The 22,768-nt window shown below is 38.1% G+C and overlaps 3 protein-coding genes across 3 annotated transcripts in view; all 3 read left to right on the top strand.

The window, feature by feature from the left end:
* Nucleotides 1–7,083: 7,083 nt before the first annotated feature.
* The window catches only part of LOC308460781 (olfactory receptor 13H1-like), a gene marked incomplete at both ends in the record, with an annotated part of 41,703 nt that continues 26,018 nt past the window's right edge, over nt 7,084–22,768 (top strand). Inside the window, one exon of the mRNA XM_080977305.1 lies at nt 7,084–8,011. Within this exon, the coding sequence (XP_080833431.1) occupies nt 7,084–8,011 (928 nt within the window). The remainder of the gene's footprint in view (nt 8,012–22,768) is intronic.
* On the top strand, nt 13,159–14,079 carry LOC308461555 (olfactory receptor 13H1-like; the record flags this gene model as incomplete). Its single annotated transcript, XM_080978557.1, has 1 exon — nt 13,159–14,079. One exon carries the CDS (start codon nt 13,159–13,161, stop codon nt 14,077–14,079), a length of 921 nt encoding a protein of 306 aa, XP_080834683.1.
* Nucleotides 18,589–19,509, top strand: LOC308461558 (olfactory receptor 13H1-like; the record flags this gene model as incomplete). Its single annotated transcript, XM_080978560.1, has 1 exon — nt 18,589–19,509. One exon carries the CDS (start codon nt 18,589–18,591, stop codon nt 19,507–19,509), a length of 921 nt encoding a protein of 306 aa, XP_080834686.1.

The raw sequence follows: 22,768 nt of genomic DNA, 5'->3' as shown, positions 1-22,768 counted from the left end.
GAGTGTGTGTCTCTGTCTCTCTGGCTCCACAGCTTCTCTCTTTTATTCAAAGTTAAAAAGCATGGCCACGGTGTGCTTGTGGCTGATTGGTTAAAAGTAAACAAAGAAACTGAATTCTTATTGGATTACATATATGTAAGGCGGGCTTACATAGGTTCATCAATCTTTGGTACATGAAAGAAAATATGCAAGAGCTGCACTTAGACAGGTATATAAGCTCTTAATCCACTTATGACTAAAATTGATTATAATATGACTAAAGCAATTACTGATGTTATGATCATATATAAACTCACATAATTAATTATACATTGAGGATTAACATATCATTGTGAACTTAACGTGAACTAAAATAAAAAAGTGGTATGCAAGGAATGGAATGTAGGGATTTGTGTGCCAGGGACAGGCTTGCGCCGTGTGCGTGAAGGAGAGAAGCGTGTCTGATTATAAGAAGCTAGAAATAGTTCCCAGAATGCAAGAGGAAAGAGAACCAGTGTTTTTCTATACTGGCACATAAGAATGACATGTCTACATCTCCTCCTTTCTTTTCTTCTTTGCGAGATAAGGCAACTGGGTGAATAAAGCAACAATACTTCCGGATTAGTGGTTTGCCATCAAATGCCGGAAATAATACTGCTAGGGTTGATGGGGCAAAAGTACTTCAAGATTAGTGGTTTGCCAACGAATCTCAAAATAATCCTACCCACATCTCCCCTTTTTGTTTTTATTTTTCTTACCGCTGGCGTTGCCATTTCGCATAATAGGCTGCAAGAAGTGCACTAGGTGGTTGAGGGGGAGAAAAAAGGCGAGAAAAAAGACTTGTAAGGCTAGGAATGCATTGGAGAAAGCAACAAAACAAAATTAATATACATACAATAATAATGGCATAATAAAAAAGACTACGAAGCCAGTTGAGATTAGGGAGCCATGCAGTGGACCATAAGGAAAAGGAGTCCCAGAGACCAGAAAATCCGACATCCTTTTTTATGTGGTGAGTAAGATTTTGCAAATGAGAAATTTGTCTTTGAACGGCCTTAGAATTGTCAGTGATGTTGAAACAGCACATGTCTTCGACCTGTTCACAACCATAATGATGGAGCATGAGTAGGTAGTCAATAGCAGGATTTTGTAAAAGTCCATAGTGGAGTTTTGTAAAAGTCCATTATGTAATTCACTCTGTTCTTTATTCAAAAGGTGCAGGGCTTGAGAAGTAAATTTCAGGGTTTTTTCTGCATAACAAGCTAAAGAATTAATATTTGCGCTATTACGTACAGCCAAGCCAGGAACACCTAGGAGAGAAACAGCTAAAGAGACGTATTCAGACCTGCTGGGAAGAGAGACAAAAGCATCACAATCATTAGTCAATTCAGTAGAGCAGCGATATCTAGAGCGGGATAAATGATGCTTCTTGGATAAAATGATGGTCAAACGGCTTAAACAACAAGGTGTGCCATGACTAATGTTTGCTGGAATGTAATTAAACGTATAGCCAGGACACGACCTGAAGATTTCCAGTTGAGGGGAAGTGCAAGCTTACTCATTAAATTGAATGGTAGCTTCTAATTGTTGTAGTAAGTCTCTTCCCCACAAGTTGAGATGGATTTTCAGCACACAGGGCTGGACGTAAGCAATGGTTTCAGAGCTATCAGGCAGAGAAACAGACAGCCACTGTGCGCTTTTGCAAGAAGTCTGGTTACCTCCCACGCCCCACACTTCAGGAGAAGATTCAAGGGGCCATGTGGGATCCCAAAATTTACTGGAAATGACAGAAACATCCGCGCCAGTGTCTATCAGACCCTCTAATAGTTTTCCATTAATTTTATACTTACAAAGGAGTTTTTCTCTTCCAATACGTTGGGTTACAGCTAGAAGCTGTGGGGAAAAAGATGAAGAGAGCTTGTGCAGATTAGTATCAATAGCAGAAACAGTATCAGGTGGAGAAGGCAGCATCACCAATTGTGCCCAAGATTCGCCTTTTGTTAACTGCATGGGCATATGGCTCCAAAATTGGACCATGATTGTGCCCACATAGTCAGGAGGTAGGACACCTGGGATGATCTGAATGCCTTGTTGTGCAGCAGAAAATTTAGGTAAAATTAAACCTGTGAGGTTAGAAGGAAGTGGACCTGCCATTTGGCTGGCCATGATTATGATTTCACCAGGTAATGCAGTGCTTTTGGTCTCTTGATTAATCAAATCAATAGCAAATTCAAAAGGCATATTTTTAGAAACTTTTGCAGCAGCAGAAACTAAAGGCTGACAACTCTCTATTCTTTGGGGCCCGAGAGTCGGGGCCCAATGAAGTTTCCCTGAGACCTACATTGATTTGCCCAATGATAGCCTTTCCCACATTTGGGGCATTTTTTGGAAGGTCTGGCCGTGGTATTTGCAGTATTATTCTTCTGTGCAGTCCCACCCGGGGCCTTGCACTGCTTTGCAAAATGGCCAGGACGCTTGCAATTGAAGCAATTACCTGTTGGTTTTACGGAAGCCTGAATTGCAGTAGCAAGCAATGACATAGCATGTGACTGACTTCCTATTTCCGAACACGATTGTATCATATCTGCAAGACTAAATTTTGAACGGCATATGATAGATTGTAACACTTTCTTACAGTCCGTGTTCGCATTCTCAAATGCCAATTTTTTCAACAACTCATCCTGAGCTATTTCATTGTCTATTTGTCTAGAGATAGATTCTTTCAATCTATCTACAAATTGATGATATGGTTCTGAATGCTGTTGTTTAACATTTACAAAAGAACTCAGAGGCTGTCCTGTAACAGGAATTTTGCGGAATGCACGCTGCACGCAAGTTGCAGTGTGCTGAAAGTGTGAAGGTGACAACAGGGCTTGGGCAGCCAAAGTATCAAATGGTGCAGAACCAAAAAGTTGACTGGCTGTATGCATTGGATCAGCTAGAGCTATGGCAGCATGTTTGAATTCATTTTCAAATACAACAAATTGTGCTGGAGATAGCATCATGCGCATCAAATCTCTCCAGTCAAAAGCTGTCATCGTATAAGATGAAGCAATTCCCTCTAACATTCCCATAACATAAGAAGATTTCAGACCTGAATCAGAAATGGCTTTTCTAAAATCTTTCATTACAGTATAAGGCAACTTTTCGTGGTAAACCTGCAACTGATTTCCTCCAGGGACATTTTGATAAGTGAGGGGAAAAATTAATGGCATTTCACCAGCCCACGCAGATTTTTCGTCCAAGGAAAGAAGCCCATTCTGCTTAGCTTGTAACAGCCCTGCACGGACAGCTCCGTACTGAGGTATCATGCAAGCATGCTCAGAAGGGAGGGGGGAGGGAAGAGAAGCATGCTGATTCACAGCTTGTACAGAGACAGACTGAGAAGCAGGCACAGAGGGGGGATGAAGGGGGATAGTTGAAATCTGAGACGAAGCAACAGCAAGGGGAGGGAGATTTTGGCTGGGTGATGAAAGAGACAAAGGAGGCAGGATCTGTGGGTATGGTGGTGGAGGTTTTTCTGCAGTTACCAACAGTGGAGAAACTGAGGGAGAAGACAGTTCTAATTTTGCTATTGCATTTGCGCATTTTTGCCATGTGAGTAGGCAGTTAATTGGAGCCCTTGGCTCAGAGAAAAGAATTTTCCCTATCTTCTCCCATGTGCTAATTTGTAATGATCCTTCGTCTGAATAAAAGGGGCATTGATATTTAATTTCCAGTAATAATTGTTCAATCTCTCTTAAAGAAATTTGAACTTTGTCTACAGTCTGTTTTACGAGCGAGTAAAGTTCTTTTGCATGAGCCATTTGCACCTTACTTAAATCCCCTCCCATACTAACGAAATAAGCGCTTGAGACTTTTATCCTAGTCGAGTTAGGTATGAGGGATGCAGGCTCTAAAGGGATCTGGCAACTTACCCTTCTTCAGTATCACGTCGGGGTCACCAGATGTTGCGTTGATAAATAATGGCAGACAAAGAGATGTTTGTTTCAGAGCTTGCATGTGATGAGCCAGATGAAATTGAGAGAGTGTGTGTGTCTCTGTCTCTCTGGCTCCACAGCTTCTCTCTTTTATTCAAAGTTAAAAAGCATGGCCACGGTGTGCTTGTGGCTGATTGGTTAAAAGTAAACAAAGAAACTGAATTCTTATTGGATTACATATATGTAAGGCGGGCTTACATAGGTTCATCAATCTTTGGTACATGAAAGAAAATATGCAAGAGCTGCACTTAGACAGGTATATAAGCTCTTAATCCACTTATGACTAAAATTGATTATAATATGACTAAAGCAATTACTGATGTTATGATCATATATAAACTCACATAATTAATTATACATTGAGGATTAACATATCATTGTGAACTTAACGTGAACTAAAATAAAAAAGTGGTATGCAAGGAATGGAATGTAGGGATTTGTGTGCCAGGGACAGGCTTGCGCCGTGTGCGTGAAGGAGAGAAGCGTGTCTGATTATAAGAAGCTAGAAATAGTTCCCAGAATGCAAGAGGAAAGAGAACCAGTGTTTTTCTATACTGGCACATAAGAATGACATGTCTACAAAGGAGTTTTTAGCTGGGACAGGAAAAAGCCCATTTAATCCAACATCTTGTTTCCCAAAGAGACTATGGGAGGCTCACCAGCAGGACCTGACCAACACAAGTTTTCCTTCAGATTAAGCATTATGTAGGTCCATATTCCTGCAGAGTGGCGTGAAAGTTTGTATTGTTTAAGAATATTCTTGAGAATGCTGATTCATTCCCCTGGGATTATGCACCAATGGGAGTGAAGAGGGAGAGTATTCATTAAAAATAGCAAGCAACTAAGGAACAAAGTCAAACGAAGTCCTATTGGGCGTTTTTGTTTTTTGTTTTTTTGTTTTTTTGCTGTTATATGGATGCATAAGAACAACAACAACAAAAAAAGTTGGATTTTTGTTCTGTGGAACACAAAAGGAGACTTTATTAATGCAAGTATTTATTGTGGGGCTGCACAAGGACAATTCCACACATTTTCAATTATGATGCCATCATGAAAGAGATGCAAAATTCATCCTCTTATACGGTATCTAGTTTTACTTAATTTTCTTCTTCTTATTATTATTTTGAAATCTCATAAAATATTAAGTTGAATTAGTTTTCCTAGTTGCTATTCAAACAACTTTATATTTTTCTCATTGTTCCACATACTGATTGGATGCAATTCCCATGTAATTTAAAGAATGCTGCTTCTTGATTTAATAACAAATGCAGACACAGGACATCCACAGAGCCTTAAAGGGCAAAAGCATTTAAAGGTATTGTTGTGTTTTCATTTCATTCTTTATTTCTCTTGCCAAATTTATCCAGCTGAAAGGTGCTGTGCTCTATTTTGACAAACTGTGAGTATTCAAACTGCAATCAGATGAAGCAAAATCACTTGGATCTATATTTGCTTTTAGGCAATTCACATATTGCAGTTTCTACGGTATATAAAGTGAAATACTTGAGTTAATATTTGTGAGAGAGACCCAGTAGGGATGTGTGTGTTTGTTTTGCAGTGGCAGGTGTCCAGAGAGTGAGAGAGATTCTCAGCAGAGTTTTAAAGGTTTTTCTTGAAGGTATTCAAAACTAAATGACAAAAAATAAGCACGTTTCAATGCTGCTATTTTATACTTTATAAAATTCACGTCTGCCCTGATAAAATAGTCTTTCAACTGAAATGCTATATTGAATATTATGCCAGCTTCACAAATGACATTGAAGTGTTGTTGCTGTTTTTCAGTTATTCCTAAAGTGGAATGTGAGGTTTTCCAATGCACAGCAATACAAACTTAAGTTATCATGAATAAAATTCTTAACAGCTCTAGATGTACTGGTTCATTTTTTTAAAAAATCATGTAAAACATATTTCCAAAATAAGTGGGCATAACTATCAAATATGCATTAAAGCTGTCCTAACATATTCACATCTCCAACATTATTATTAATGTCATTTGGATGTATCTCATTTAACATAGGTGGAGAAAGATATATTGTTTGTAAGGTGAGTTTTAGTTCAGTTGTTTCATCACCATGCAAATGTTTCAACATAGACTGCAATCCTATATCCACTCACCTTAGAGTAGCTCCAGCCAAACTGAATGGAGCTTACTTCTAAGTAGATATGCCCAGGGATGTGCTTTGAATCACTTAATGATTTAGTATAATTTATATTCCAAACCTGCAACAAAAAGCTATATTTCCAAGGTGCCCCAACAACCAAAGCTATTTCATAAATAAAGATAAAAAGTTTACTGGAAAATGGTTCTTTTTGTAAATTAATGGAATAATAAAATCATAGCTAAGCAACATTCATTTATTTATTTTCTTAAGAAAAGGTAAATAATTAATACTTTATAATAATTTTATTTTAACTATATTTACATCTTTATTAATCTTGTCTATAAATTTGAGTAAGTTTTTTCGTTTTTCGTTTACCAAAAATGCATTTTTGTTTTTGTTTTTTATATAACACATATATAAACTTAAAAAGCCCTAAACAAATACATTTTGGATTACATTTTATTGCTTTCAAATTACTGTTTTTCATAATTTAATCAATAATGTCCTACACTCACTTGAATAAAAAGAATGCATGCAAATAATTATACAATGTGAATTATTTTTCCTATGATACTTGAAGAGAAGTACCGTATTTTTTGCTCTATAAGACTCACTTTTTCCCTCCTAAAAAGTAAGGGGAAATGTGTGTGGGTCTTATGGAGCGAATGCAGGCTGCGCAGCTATCACAGAAGCCAGAAGAGCAAGAAAGATTGCTGCTTTCACTGCGCAGCATTTCCTCTTGCTGTTCTGGCTTCTGAGATTCAGAATATTTTTTTTCTTGTTTTCCTCCTCCAAAAACTAGGTGCGTCTTGTGGTCTGGTGCGTCTTATAGAGCGAAAAATATGGTAATATTTTCACGCTAACTTTCTGATTAAATAAAATAAATAATGCATCATAAGAAAAAGTCATCCTCCCCTCTGACTGAAAGGCTTACTTGCATAACATTTTTGTAATTTGACCGTGGCCTTGATTTAGATTAATTCCTTTCTCTATGTCTTTGCAGATAATACTGAATTCAGGATATGGAAGAGGAAAATGAGACGACAGTGACTGAGTTTGTCCTTATCGGCTATTCTGGTAGACCAAAGACAAGGATAGGATTACTCGTTTTCATAACTGTTGTGTATTCTATAACAGTGGTGGGAAATGGCCTCATCATCTTGGTGATTGCAGGTGATCCTCGACTGCACAACCCCATGTACTTTTTCCTCAGTAACCTTTCCCTCCTTGACATTGTATATTCAACATCTTCAGTCCCACAGTCCATTGCAAACCTTCTGGTAGACAAGCCCACCATGTCCTATACAATGTGTTACTTGCAAATGAGCATTAGTGTTGGCTTGGGTGTGACTGAATGCTTCCTTTTGGCCATCATGGCTTATGATCGGTATATAGCCATTTCCAGTCCTCTACATTACACACTAATAATGAGCAGGAAGTTTTGTATTCAGTTAGCAGCTGGGACATGGACAAGCGGCATATTCTTGGGGGTAATCCCGATTTATACCATGCCAGCTCGCTTTTGTAAACAAAATGTGATTGACCATTTGACGTGTGAACTCAAAGCAGTTTTGAAGTTGGTTTGCTCAGATACTTCCATGAACCAACTGGTGATGTTCTTAACTGGCGTTCTTACCTTGCTTGCCCCCTTTGCCTTTATCATTTTCTCATATTTGCGTATTGTTGTGGCAATTCTGAGAATTCATTCATCAGGTGGGAGACTGAAGGCTTTCTCCACATGTGCATCCCACTTGACAGTAGTAACAATCTTCTATGGCACTGCTATATTCTCGTATCTCCGACCACAAACTAAAAGTACCCATGAATTAGACAAGATAATTTCTGCCTTCTATGGAATTGTGACTCCCATGTTAAATCCACTCATATATACACTCAGGAATCAGGAAGTAAAAGGAGCATTAAAAAGACTTGTGGGAAGAAAAGAGAAATAATAATTAAAAAATGAGCATAGAGATATAGTGAACAGAATTAAGTTCTCATAGGTGCTGCTACTTTTGAACAAGCCTTTATCCACTGGTATGTTCTACTTGATTGTGATAAAAAAAAATTCAATGGCACCACTATATTCTATTATTTTCTACCCCCTAGTTAAATCTACTGGGGATGTAGAATTAAGCTTATGTTGTGCAATGATCTCTGCAAGTGCGATTGAATTTTCCTTTCTTCTCTCCCCATGCTTTCTCCACACTCCTCCCAGTTGACTCTGAAGGATTGGGGATGATACTAAGCAAGTTTCTGGGGTGCACAGGGGAAGGAGAGGTTGGGACTTGCAAAAGTTGTTCCAGTCATGCAGTGATTGAGGTCACAACCATACCATATATTAAAAGCGCATTGCTTCCCTCAAAGAAACATGGTAATTGTAGTTCCATTTCACTTGCAGTAGGACCCACTGAGCAAAGTGGGCCTTACTACTAATTGAATAAGCATGCACACAATTGCACTGTAAATTAATTAGAAGTGGACTTATAATGTTGGTTGTGAGTACTAACTCTTCGCTTCACAACCTTATGTACTTTTTTCCTCATGAACTCTCCTTCTCTTGTAGCTAATATTTTTCACCTTTCAGAGCACAGTTTCTAGAAAACCTGTAATTTCATTTGTCAAATGTGTTGCTCAAATAACCAGGGTGCTTTTCTAGGGCATAGCTCAAAGCAGTCAGAGATTATAAACATTTATGACCAGTATGCTTCTTTCTTTCCTTTATTTTCCTGTGTTATATATTCAATATGAATGTAAGAATCAGAAACAGATGGTACAGGACTCAAGGACATGCCTTCTTGCTATGGCTGGTTCTATGTCAGTCAATGAAGTCTAATATTTATGGGCACCATACTTCTGAGGCTCTTGCACTTCTAAATCTCATATCTCAGTTGGTCAGCTGCTTGTTTTTCATGCTTCTCCCCCTTCTTATTTCCCAATCCTTCCATTTTAACTCATGGAGAAGTAATTGAAACTTGTAAAAGAGCTTGGAATTAGAATATGGTTACTCAGTAGCATTCTTCAGAGGTCCATGCCTATGTGATTAGATTTTTGCAAGAAGGAGAGTGGGGGAAAGTCCATCTGCCCTGTTCCTTCATTGAATTCTAATCACGCAAAGCGTGTTCTCCCTAAAATGAGAGCACGGGTTGCGGTGTGGGCTGCCAGGCCAGCCCTCTGTTGCCAGGGAGGTTAATGGTTATTGCCTGGTGCAATGATTGGCTGACTAGGTTGCTGGGGCAAATTGCTTGTAGCAAATTGGTGGGTGGGACCATAGTCTTTAAATATTGGGGCACTCTGGCTTTTGCTTTCTCTTTAGCAGAGTGCATCAGATCGCCCGCCCGCCCTGTGTTCTGGTTGACCTTGCTTTGCCTGTCATGGGGTCGTCTGCCTTAGGGCAGGGGCCTAGTAGGAATTTTACCATTTGGCTGATTGGCTGGTGCCACTTGGTTTTTGCCTACTACTTAGCAATTCGTCACAACTTGTAAGGTTGCGGTTAGGCATTGGTTATAAAAAGCTGGTGGTGGAGGGGTCAGGATAGGCTGTGCCTACCCCTCCAATGGTGCGCGAAGGGAATTCCATTAAAGGAATCCTGGGGCTTGCCATGATTTTGTCCAATCCCTGAAATGGGACCAGGGCCGGCAAGCCTTGGGGAGCTGGTTGGGTGAGCGGTGAGGGCTGTCGCTCAGCTCAACTGATCCCCAACATTGTCTTTCCTTTCACTGGCTTCCGATGGACTTTGGAATGTCAGTTCTGTCCCAAGCGGGGGGACAGATAGCCATAACCAATGTCTAAGCAACCACTCACAGATTTTGTATTTTAATAAAGTTGTGGCCAAAATAGTGCCCAAAAACCTTAAATTTAAATTACGTGTGTTTTGTGAATTATTTTGAGGGGTGGCTTGGGGACCTACAGACACAACTATATATCATTTCATGAACTGGGAGCTGAAATACTTTGGGGAGATTACTCTGCTCTCCACACAGTTTAGAATCCTGGACTGTAAGGGTCCTAAATCACAGTGGAGCCTACTAGGGATGTTGAAGATGTAGAAATGGCTGATATTCCCATATTCATCCTGTGTCCAGAACAGAAATCAATCAACCCAGTGACTAGAAATCGGTAATAACTGTTGTTATTTAATGACACTGTGCAATGGACATGTAATGTATGACATTCCCTGCTGTTTAATTTGTGTGCCCCCCCCCTTTGCATTGACAATAAATGCTGTGGAAATAAAGTATGTTATTTATGTAAATTTGTAACATACATAAATGAAGTTTAAAAAATTATGTAAATTGCATTGAATAGTGAATGAGACAAATAAAATTGACCCCTAAAGCCAACATAACAGATTCCAAGCTATGATAAAGCCCGTCATCTACACACTCAGAAATCGGGAAGTAAAAGGAGCATTGAGAAGATTTGTGGGAAGCAGAAAGGTGCCACAGTAAAAGTATATTTAAAAAGGGAGCAATGCTTTACTGGACCTGTTCTGATCATATTGCTAATAAAAGATTCTTGCAAATCTAGTTGACTTGTCAAAGGTAAACATTTTTAGGTAGAAGTATCTCCATCCATGTCATTCAGTGGCCAACCTATTCAAATTCTAAGGAAATGTATGTAGATAAAGGGAATTTGGAAATCAGCTCATCATGAAATGAAACAGTGAGGGGGATGAGTTTGGAACTGCTGTGAAACACAGGAACATTGAAAGTCACCTTATACAAGCTCAGACCACTGATCCATGTGGTTCGGCATTGTCTTCCTTGACTGGTAGCAGATTTCCAGGATTTCAGGCAGGGAAATTTGCAACCCTACCTGGAGGTGTTGGGAAATATTTATACAAATGTACTCTACTGCTGTGTTATGGACCACCCCACATATAACACACTAGATTTCTTTATTTTTCTTTGCAATATGAACAGGTACAGATGACACTCTGTATTGCATGAGTGTTCTTGAGGCTGCTGAATCAATGAGGCTCCTGGGACTATGTACCCAAGGGAATGCAGAATAAGAATGTAAACTAACTAAGGAAAAATACTGAGAGAAGGGCTTTTCTTTCCAAGAACATATATCTACTGCCTTCTGCAATGCCCTTCTCTCTACTTGGAACATTTGGAACTTTCCAAGGATCAGAAATTGATACTCTATTAATGCAACCCTTTATCCTGTGTACCCATAAAGTTATAAAACCTTTTCAGATTAAGGATCCACCTTTACCTCAAATATTAATTTTTCAACCTGCTTCTTATTTATTTATTTTTTACCTCCCATAAAAGACTGCTCTGGAGGGCCATCTTGGGTCTGGCTGTGAACCCTGAGTGGATCATGATGCACCAGGTGAAGACCAGTGGTTAAAAAATGTCAACTCTCAGTTTAATAACAAATGCTGATGGAGGACACCCAAAATGCTTTGAGGGTCAAAGGCATTTAAAGGTATTCACTGTCTATTTTAAAAGTATATTTCTATATATATTGAATGAGCAACCGTCTCTTTTTAAAAGAGAAAATGAACTTGAAAGATGTATTCAGCTTGTAAATTTATTGGGAAGATGAAACAAAAATAAAAACAAAAATTCAAATGAGCAAACAGCAATCGATTTATCCGCATTTACTGGTTTGGGCATCCATTGTAAGCACACACAAAATGCAGTCCCACAAATCTTATTTGTTTGATCACTTTATGAAAAGCTTAGAGTATATCTGAATGAATTCAGGATGTCTTTACTTATGATTAATAATAATAATAATAAATTTTATTTATATCCTGCCCAGCTGAAGCCGGGCTCAGGGTGTTGGATGTAATCCTATATGAACTTACCTTCACAAGTCCCTTAGAACTCTGATGTTAGTGGGACTGAAATTGGAAGCAGCAGTATAATTATAACGTTATGGAGGTTTGCAGAAGAAGAGTTTTCCATCATCCTTCTGCAGCTCTTTTGGAGAGCAGGGAGATTCCCTGAACAATGTATTGCTTCAGTGGCAGGGGAAATCACAAAAGTGTAACTTGAATCCTGAGTTAAATGAATTTAAGTAAGTTAGCATTAACTTTCTCCCATTAGTCCAACTGAATTAAGACAATATGGAGACTTCTGCATAAATTCAAAGTACAAGATTTAATTATTAATTGGACTGTGTGATCCTTGCTGCATTCACCAGAAGGATCAAAAGTTGCCCTTCATTTTTAGTGCCTCTTCCCAAAGCATCCATCAGGAAATTCTTATATTCATTACTTAAAAATAGCACTCATTCAGGATAGTTCCATCATTTCACTGTACTTAGGCAACATTTTTATCTTTTCAAATGATACTGGGTAAATTTCGTCGTCTTGCTGGAAAACTTCCGTGTGACCATAATTTCTGAATTATTAATGCAGCTTTTCTAAAACATGTACCGTATTTTTCGCTCTATAAGATGCACCAGACCACAAGACGCACCTAGTTTTTTGAGGAGGAAAACAAGGAAAAAAAATTCTGAATCTCAGAAGCCAGAACAGCAAGAGGGATCGCTATGCAATGAAAGCAGCAATCCCTCTTGCTGTTCTGGCTTCTGGGATAGCTGCGCAGCATGCATTCGCTCCATAAGACGCACACGCATTTCCCCTTACTTTTTAGGAGGGAAAAAGTGAATTTTATAGAGCAAAAAATACGGTATTTCAGATGGTCTCTGGGAGATGTATGCTATACTATTAACAAGTCAGACCTCAATGTGTGCCAAGATTATGCGTGATCAGCCAGCCATTTGATGATGAGATTAAACCAGCAAGATACAGAAGAAGAAATGGCAGATCAATAGGGGATTTCCATAGTTTGCAATGCATTTATACAAACTTTTTTCTTTTATAACTATTTCTCAGTTAAACAGGATAAAATGTAGGAAAGTTACAAGAGTGCCTGCATGGCTGCAATTTAGTTTTTATACAATTTTAAAAGGGAGCAATTTGTAAGATTTTAAAAATAACTGCATGTTAATCTGCATTTTACAGTATGTTAATGACTGAAATACCTGAATACTATTGACTAGCAAGTTGGTTATTTCCTTTCTTTAGAAAATCCCATTCTCAGTGTCATTCAAGATAATACTTGATTCAGGCTATGGAAGAGGAAAATGAGACTACAGTGACTGAATTTGTCCTCATCGGTTATTCTGGTCGACCAAAGACAAGGATGGGATTAATAGCATTCCTGACAGCTGTCTACTCCATAACCATTGCGGGAAATGTTCTTATTATTTTGGGCACCATTGCTGATCCTCGACTCCACAACCCCATGTACTTTTTCCTTGGTAATCTGTCCTTCCTTGACATTGGGTATTCAACAACTTCCATCCCACAAGCCATTGCAAATCTCCTGGTGGACAAACCTACCATGTCCTTTGCAATGTGTTCCTTGCAAGCCAGCAGTGGTGTCTGGTTAGGTACAACTGAATGCTTCCTGTTGGCTGTTATGGCTTATGACAGGCTTATAGCCATTTCCAGCCCACTACATTACATGCTGATTATGAACAAGAGATTGTGCATTCAGTTAGCAGCTGGGACATGGTCAAGTGGCCTTTTTTTAGGGGTTATTCCCATTTATGCCATGCCGGCTCGCTTTTGTGGGAGAAATGTCATCAATCATTTCACATGTGAACTCATAGCTGTTATGAAGCTTATTTGTTCAGATACCTCCGTGAGCCAACTGCTTATGTTCTTCTCTGGATCCCTCTCATTGCTTGTTCCTTTTGCCTTTATCCTTTTCTCATATTTACGCATTATTGTGGCAGTTCTGAGAATCCATTCATCAGGTGGGAGACTGAAGGCTTTTTCCACATGTGCCTCCCATTTGACTGTGGTAACCATTTTCTATGGCACTGCTATATTCTCATATATCCGACCTCAAACTAAAACCACAAATGAACTGGATAAAGCAATTTCTCTCTTCTATGGAACTGTGACTCCCATGTTAAACCCACTCATCTACACACTCAGAAATCAAGAAGTAAAAGGAGCCTTAAGAAGACTTATTGTAAGGTAAAGGAATTATTTAAAAGAAACAAACAAATGGGATTCAATAACGAAAAAACAACCAAGTTATGGAAAGATATAGTCCCTCCTATTGAGAAATGGTTGATAAAATTATTGGACTTAGCTAAGATAACAAACTTATCATGTTTAATCAGGAAAAAAATATATTCTTTTTTAGGGTTACAAACTTCTTATGAACATTTTGCATAAAAGAGAAGATGAATTTGTAGTAACTGGATATGAAGATTGAAAAAAATATTGGTTTATAAAAATTAAATAGTTTGATATACATTTCAGTGAATACAGAGAATCAAAAGTCTTTTCATCTTTTATTTTTTATTTTCCCCCTTTTACTCCCTCCTTTTTAAAAATAATAATAATAATAATAATAATCTTTTTCTGAAGTTTTAGAATTCTGAGTTACCACCAAGGGCATTTTTAATTGTGAAGCCGCATCTTTGAAATTCCCTCACCAGAGCATGATATATGGACAGATTTTTTTGTTTTTGTTCTTTCAACTTTTTATTTAATATTGATGTGGGTTGATATTCTAGCATCTATTGCAGCCCCCTTCCCCTTTATTTTAAATAAGTGGTTTTCAACTATGTTTTACTCAGAGTGTACTCAATAGGCGCCAGTAAAATCAGTGTATTTTAATTAGTCTATGACTGCAGTCAGTTTCAGAGACGACAGCAATCCCATTTGCCCATGTTCATTTTTACCTGAATGAAAAATTATTTGGAGGCTTATTTTCTTTCTTTGAATATTAACAGCATGAATTTTGCATGGTGTGAGGCTGTTCTTAGGTGCTGAATCAGTGACATTCTTGGGAATATCCTCCAGCGGGAATGTAGAGGAAGAACATGGTTTAAAAATATTAGCTAACTAAGAAACAAAGTAATAAGTCTTACTGGGCTTTTCTTTCATTTAATACCAACTACTAATAAAGAACACCCAGGAGAAATGACAAAAATATTTAAAGTATTGTAAATACCCAGATACTTAGGTTAATCTGTTTATAATTTATTGTTACTTAAACTTTTCAAAAGTGCTAAATTATTACTGTTAATTGTTCTTATTGATAGTTTTATCATTTTTGTAAACTGCTTTGAGAGTTTTGTTTTTTGTTTGTTTATTATTTGTTACCAAGCAATGTATCCTTTTTTTACATCTTATTTAATCGGCAAATAAACATGTTTAAGATTTCTCATTCAATATTATTGAACTTTTTTTAAAAAAACACCATACTTTTCATTTTTTTAACAAATCTGAAACTATTAACCAAAGTAAAAATGATGGTTCATCAGCCTTGACTACAATATATTTCATGATCATTCCAGGGAAGCAATTTCCAGCTATTTCCTCTCCACCCTTGAGGTTCCCCCAGTCCTGTCTAGATCTATTCTAGATGGTTGCAACATGCCCCCGCCCCCAAGAGCAGACGTAGATGGATAGGAATGGCAGAAGGAGGAAGAGATATTACAGCTGATCTCGACTCCACGACCCCATGTACTTTTTCCTCAGTAAACTGTCCTTCTTTGACATTCTTGGATCCTTCTTGGATATTCAACAACTTCCATCCCACAAACCATTGCAAATCTTCTGGTAGACAAACCCACCATGTCCTTTGCAATGTGTTACTTACAAATGAGCAGTGGTGTTTGGTTAAGTACGACTGAATGCTTCATCTTGGCCATCATGGCTTATGACCAGTATATAGCCATTTCCAGTTCACTGCATTACATGCTAACCATGAACAAGAGGTGTTGTATTCAGTTAGCAGCTGGAACATGGAACACTGATGTATTTTTAGGGATAGTCCCAATTTGTGCAATGCCAGCTCACTTTTGTAGAAACAACATGATTGACCATGTGGCAGGTGAAGTGAAAGCAGTTCTGAAGCTTACCTGCCCAGATACCTCTTTGAACCATCTGGTAAGGTTCTGAACTGGGGTTCTCGCATTTCTTGACCCTTTTGCCTTTATCTTTTTCACATACTTGCATATTATAATGGCCACCCTAAGAATTCATCCATCAGGTGGCAGGTTGAAGGCTTTCTCTACATGTGCTTCCCACCTGACAGTGGTAAGTATTTTCTATGGCACTGCTATACCTCAAGCCCCAAAGTTAAGGCACTCGAGAGCTGGATAAAACTGTTTCTCCTTCTATGGGGTAGTGACACCCATCCTAAAGCCCTTCATCTACACACTCAGAAATCAAGAAGTAAAAGGAGCATTAAGAAGACTTGTGTGAAGGGAAAAGGTGCCACAGTAAAAGTATATTTAAACAAGGAGCAATCTTTTATCTGGACCTCTTCTGTTAGTATTGCTAATAAAAGATTCTTGCAAATCTTGCTGACGTGTCAAAGGTAAACATTTTTAGGTAGAAGAATCTCCATCCATGTCATTCAATGGCGAATCTATTAAAATTCTAAGGAGATGTATGTAGATAAAGGGAATTTGGAAATCAACTCATCATGAAATGAAACAGTGAGGGGGATGAGTTTGGAACTGCTGTGAAACACAGGTACATTAAAAGTCACCTTATACAAGTTATGACCACCGGTCCATCTGGTTAGGTATTGTCTTCAGTGACTGGTGGCAGCTCTCCAGGATTTCAGGCAGGGAAATTTGCAAACCCTACCTGTAGTTGTTGGGCAACTTTTCATTTAAAATGTACTCAACTGCTGTGTTATGGACCACCCCCACATATAACACACCAGATTTCTTTATTTTTCTTTGCAATATGAGCAGGTACACACAAAACCCTGCATTGCATGGAGAGTGTTCTTGAGGCTGCTGAATCAATGAGGCTTCTGGGCCTATGTAGCCAAGGGAATGCAGAATAAGGATGTGGATTTAAAAATACTAACTAACTCAGGGGAAAATGGCTTTTCTTTCCCCGAACATATATCTACTGCCTTCTGCACCATCATTCTCTCTACTGGGAACATTTTGAAACTTTCCAAGCACCAGAAATTAATACTTTATTAATGCTATCCTTTATCCTGTGTACCCATAATGTTATAAAACTTTTCCAGACACAGGATCCATACTTAGCTCAAATATTGATATTTCAACATACTTCTTATTTTTTATTTTTTACCATTTATATATGAAAGACTGCTCTGGTTGGCTGTCTTTGGTCTGCTTGTGACCCATGAGTGAATCATGATCTACTAGGTGAAGACCAGTGGTTAAAAAATGTCAACTCTCAGTTTAATAACAAATGCTGATGGAGGATATCCAAAATGCTTTGAAGGTCAAAGGCATTTGAAGGTATTCACTGTCTATTTTAAAAGTACGTATATTTCTATATGTATTGAATGAGCAGCTATCTCTTCTTAAATGAGAAAGTGAACTTGAATGATGTATTCATCTTGTTAAATATACTGGGAAGATTAAACAAAATGAAAACAAATATTCAAATGCACAAAAACAGCAATTAATACATCTGCATTTATTGGTTTGGGCATCCATTGTAAGCACATACAACATGCAGTGTCAGAAATCATATTTGTTTGATAACCTCCAAATAAACGTAGAGTATATCTGATTGAATTCAATGTGTCTTTACTTAAGATTAGACATGTTGTTGGATGCAATCCTATATGAATTTACCTTCACAAGTCCTAGTGATCTCTGATGTTAGTGGGACATAATTTGGAAACAGAAATTTAATTCTACTGTTATGCAGGTTTGCAGAAGAACAATTTTCCATTATCCTTCTGCAGCCGTTTTGGAAGGTCAGGGAGATTCCCTGAACAATGTATTGCTTCAGTGGCAGGGGAAATCACAAAAGTGTAACTTGAATCCTGAGTTAAATGAATTTAAGTAAGTTAGCATAGTAACTTTCTCCCATTAGTCCGATTGAATTAAGACAATATGGAGACTTCTGCATAAATTCAAAGTACAAGGTTTAGTTATTAACTGGACTGTGTGATCTTTGCTGCATTCTCCAGAAAGATCAAAAGTTGCCCCTCATTTTTAGTGCCTCTTCCCAATGCATCCATTAGGAAATTCTTATATTTCTTACTTTAAAAAGCATTCATTCAGAATCAATTCCATCATTTCACTGCACTCAGGCGACATTTTTATCTTTTCAAATGATATTAGGAAAATTTCCTTGTCTTACCTGAAAACCTGTGTGTGAGCCACCCATTTGATGATGAGAATAAACCAGCAAAATACAGAAGAAGAAATGGCAGATTGATAGGGGATTTCCATAGTTTGCAACGCATTTATACAAACTTCACCCCCCCCAACCAATCGATTTCTCAGTTAAAGAGGATAGAATGTAAGCATGTTAAAAGAGTGCCCACATGGCTGCAATTTAGTTTTGATGCAATTTAAAAAGGGAGTAAGATTTGTAAGGTTTTAAAAGTAACTGCTTGTGATTTTTTTAGCATGTTAGAGTGTGTTAATGACTGAAATACCTGAATACTATTGACTAGCAAGCTGGTTATGTCCTTTCTTTAGAAAATCCCATTCTCAGTGTCATTGAATATTTCATTCAGGATATGGAAGATGAAAATGAGACTACAGTGACTGAATTTGTCCTCATCGGCTATTCTGGTCGACCAAAGACAAGGATGGGATTAATAGCTTTTCTGACAGTTGTCTACTCCATAACCATTGCAGGAAATGTTCTTATTATTTTGGGCACCATTGCTGATCCTCGACTCCACAACCCCATGTACTTTTTCCTTGGTAATCTGTCCTTCCTTGACATTGGATATTCAACAACTTCCATCCCACAGGCCATTGCAAATCTTCTGGTGGACAAACCCACCATGTCCTTTGCAATGTGTTACTTGCAAATGAGCAGTGGTGTCTGGTTAGGTACAACTGAATGCTTCCTGTTGGCTGTTATGGCTTATGACAGGCTTATAGCCATTTCCAGCCCACTACATTACATGCTGATTATGAACAAGAGATTGTGCATTCAGTTAGCAGCTGGGACATGGTCAAGTGCCTTTTTTTTAGGGGTTATTCCCATTTATGCCATGCCGGCTCGCTTTTGTGGGAGAAATGTCATCAATCATTTCACATGTGAAGTCATAGCTGTTATGAAGCTTGTTTGCTCAGATACCTCCATGAGCCAACTGCTTATGTTCTTCACTGGATCCCTCACATTGCTTGTTCCTTTTGCTTTTATCCTTTTCTCATATTTACGCATTATTGTGGCAGTTCTGAGAATCCATTCATCAGGTGGGAGACTGAAGGCTTTTTCCACATGTGCCTCCCATTTGACTGTGGTAACCATTTTCTATGGCACTGCTATATTCTCATATATCCGACCTCAAACTAAAACCACACATGAACTGGATAAGGCAATTTCTCTCTTCTATGGAACTGTGACTCCCATGTTAAACCCACTCATCTACACACTCAGAAATCAAGAAGTAAAAGGAGCCTTAAGAAGACTTATGGTAAGGTAAAGGAATTATTTAAAAGAATCAAACAAATGGAATCAACACTGAAAAAAACAAGCAAGTTCTGGAAAGATATAGTCCTTCCTATTGAGAAATGGTTGATAAAATTATGGGACTTAGCTCAGATAACAAACTTAACATGTTTAATCAGGAAAAATCATTATAGACTTTTATTAAGGATTGGAAACTTCTTATGAACATTTTGCATAAAAGAGAAAATGAACATTTAGTAACTGTATTTGAAGATTGGAAAAAAATACTTTTTTATAGAAAATAAAATAGTTTGATGTCTATTTGAGTGAATACTTTGAACAACTAATTATATTTAGCTTACAGAGAATCAAAAGTCTTTTCATCTTTTACTTATAATCCCCCCTTTTACTCCACCTTATATTTTTCCTTTCTTTTTCTTTCTTCCATCTCTCTATCCTCCTTCCTTCTCTTTGCTCCTGATTCTTTTTAGACTAATCCCCCCCTTTATTCTGGTTTATTTTAAAAAGATACTTTGTGCTGGGTATAAACCTTTTCATATCTTTTGATGAGTATCAGTAAAAATAAAATGTAAAAACAAAAACGAATACACAAGCAAGTACCTATACTCATACACAGTCAGTTTAAAAAAGTAAGGATGTAACAACTTGAAGTGAGCAACAGTGTAAATTGGTAAATGACAGTAAAGAAGGCCCTGTCTATTAATCCCAGTAAATTCATTTATCTTGATCTTGGGCTTATGAGCAGGATCTCTTATGCTGATTCTTAAGACCTGAGTACATTTATCTGTTGGCATATTCGCCTTCCTCAACCTGTAGATGGCTTTCAAAGTTCAATAGCAGCACTTTCAATTGTGCCTAGATATGCCCAGTAAACCAAGGGCCATATTTAACATTGTTACTATTATCTATGACACAGTAGCCCTTTGGAGGGTTTATGCAACTCAGTTGTGGGATATAACAGGGTCATGCCTTCAGACCCTGAGCCGCTGTCCCTGTCCTCTAGTGTCCAACTCTTGGACTATGACTAGGGAAAGGAACTCAGCCCAAGGGTCCATATAACCCAGCATCCTGCTGTCACAGTGGCCAGCCATATGCTCATGGGAAATCCCAAAGCAGAACCTGGGCACAAGTAAACTCTCCCCTCCTGCATTTTCCAGAAACTGATATTCAGCAGCCTTCAACTATGGAGAGTCTACATGTGTACAGAGGTGTGGAGCCACAGATCCAGGGGCCATTTGCAGTTCTCAGGCTTGCTCTGTCTGGTGTTTGGGACTCTCACCATGCCACACCCCATAATGACATTTCTCCTCAAGTGCATGAATGTATTCTTGAATTGCTAGCTTTGATGGAAGAAAGAGCTATGCCTGTATAAGCCTTTGATTTTTTCATGGCAGAAACGCAGCCTATAGGAGAAAGGCTGTATTTTGTATGTTGTTCCCCACACTTTTTGCCTCTGAGCCCAACCTCTTTTACCTTTGCTCTCACCACCAGTAGTATGTGATCCACCCCCCAGAAAGCTGTTCAAGTAAGAATGTGAATCTTCTGGTGGACAAACCCACCATTTGCAGTGTGTTACTTGCATATGAGCAGTAGTGTCTGGTTAGGTATGACTGAATGCTTCCTCTTGGCCATTGTGGTTTATGACCAGTATATAGCCATTTCCAGTCCACTGCACTACATGCAAATCATGAGCAAGAGGTGTTTTATTCAGTTAGCTGCTGGAACATGGAGCAGTGGTGTATTTTTAGCGATAGTCCCAATTTATGCAATGCCAACTCACTTTTGCAGAAACAACATAATTAGCCATGTGACATGCGAAGTGAAAGCAGTTCTGAAGCTTACCTGCCCAGATATCTCTTTGAACTAACTGCTAATGTTCTTAACCGGGATTCTCACTTTTCTTGGCACCTTTGCCTTTATCCTTTTCTCATACTTGTGCATTATAATGGTGATGTTAATAATTCATTCATCAGGTGGTAGGTAGAAGGCTTTCTCAAGCTGGCTTTTCCCACCTGACTGTGGTAAGCATTTTTTTCGGCACTGCTATATTTCCATTCCTCAAACCTCAAAGTAAAGACACACGAGAGCTTGATAAAACCATTTCTTTTTTCTGTGGGGTACTGACACCCATGTTAAACCCCCTCATCTACACACTCAGAAATCAGGAAGTAAAAGGAGCATTAAGAAGACGTGTGGGAAGGGGAAAGGCACCACATTTAAAGTGGATGAATGATTCTACAACTATTGAAAAATCTATTTTAGGCAGGGAGCAAGGTTTTATCTGCACCTGTTGTGTTAATATTGCTAATAAAAGATTCTTGCAAATCTAGTTGACATGTCAAAGGTAAACATTTTTAGGAATAAGTATGTCTATGTCAGCTTTCCAGGATTTCAGGCAGGGAAATTTGCAACCCTACCTGGAGTTGTTGGGCAACTTTTCATTTAAAATGTACTCAACTGCTGTGTTATGGACCACCCCCACATAAAACGCACCAGATTCCTTTCTTTTTCTTTACAATATGAGCAGGTACAGATTCAATTCTGCATTGCAAGAGAGTGTTTTTGAGGCTGCTGAATCAATGAGGCTCCTGGGACTATGTACCCAAGGGAATGCAGAATAAGGATGTGGATTTAAAAATACTAACTAACTAAGGAAAAAGCCTGAGAGAAGTGCTCTTTCCCCCCAGATATGAACAAAACATATACCCACTACCTTCTGCACTGTCCTTCTCTCTACTTAGAACATTTTGAAACTCTCCAAGGATCAGAAATTGATACTTTATTAAGGCAATCCTTTATCCCGTAATGTTATAAAACCTTTTCAGACTCAGGATCCACATTATCTCAAATATTAATTTTTCAACCAGCTTCTTATTTTTTTTTACCTTCCATATCTGAAAGACTCCTCTGGAAGACCATCTTGTGTTTGGCTGTGACCCATGAGTGGATCATGATCCACCAGCTGTAGACCAGTGGTTAAAAAATGTCAATTCTAATTTTAGTAACAAATGCTGATGAAGGACATCAAAAATGTTTTGAAGGTCAAAGGCATTTGAAGGTATTCACTGTCTATTTTAAAAGTATATTTCTATATGTATTGAATGAGCAGCCATCTCTTTTTAAATGAGAAAATGAACTTGAATAATGTATTCATCTTGCTAAATTTTTTGGGAAGCATAAACAAAAGAAAAATTCAAAAACAATTAATTCACTCAGATTTATTGGATTGGGGATCCATTGTAAGCACACACAAAATGCAGTGACACAAATCA

Source organism: Podarcis pityusensis (assembly GCF_964106645.2).
Source record: "Podarcis pityusensis genome assembly, chromosome: 13".
Lineage (NCBI taxonomy): Eukaryota > Metazoa > Chordata > Lepidosauria > Squamata > Lacertidae > Podarcis > Podarcis pityusensis.
Note: the sequence above shows the minus strand (reverse complement) of the source record. Positions and strands in the feature narration are given on the sequence as shown.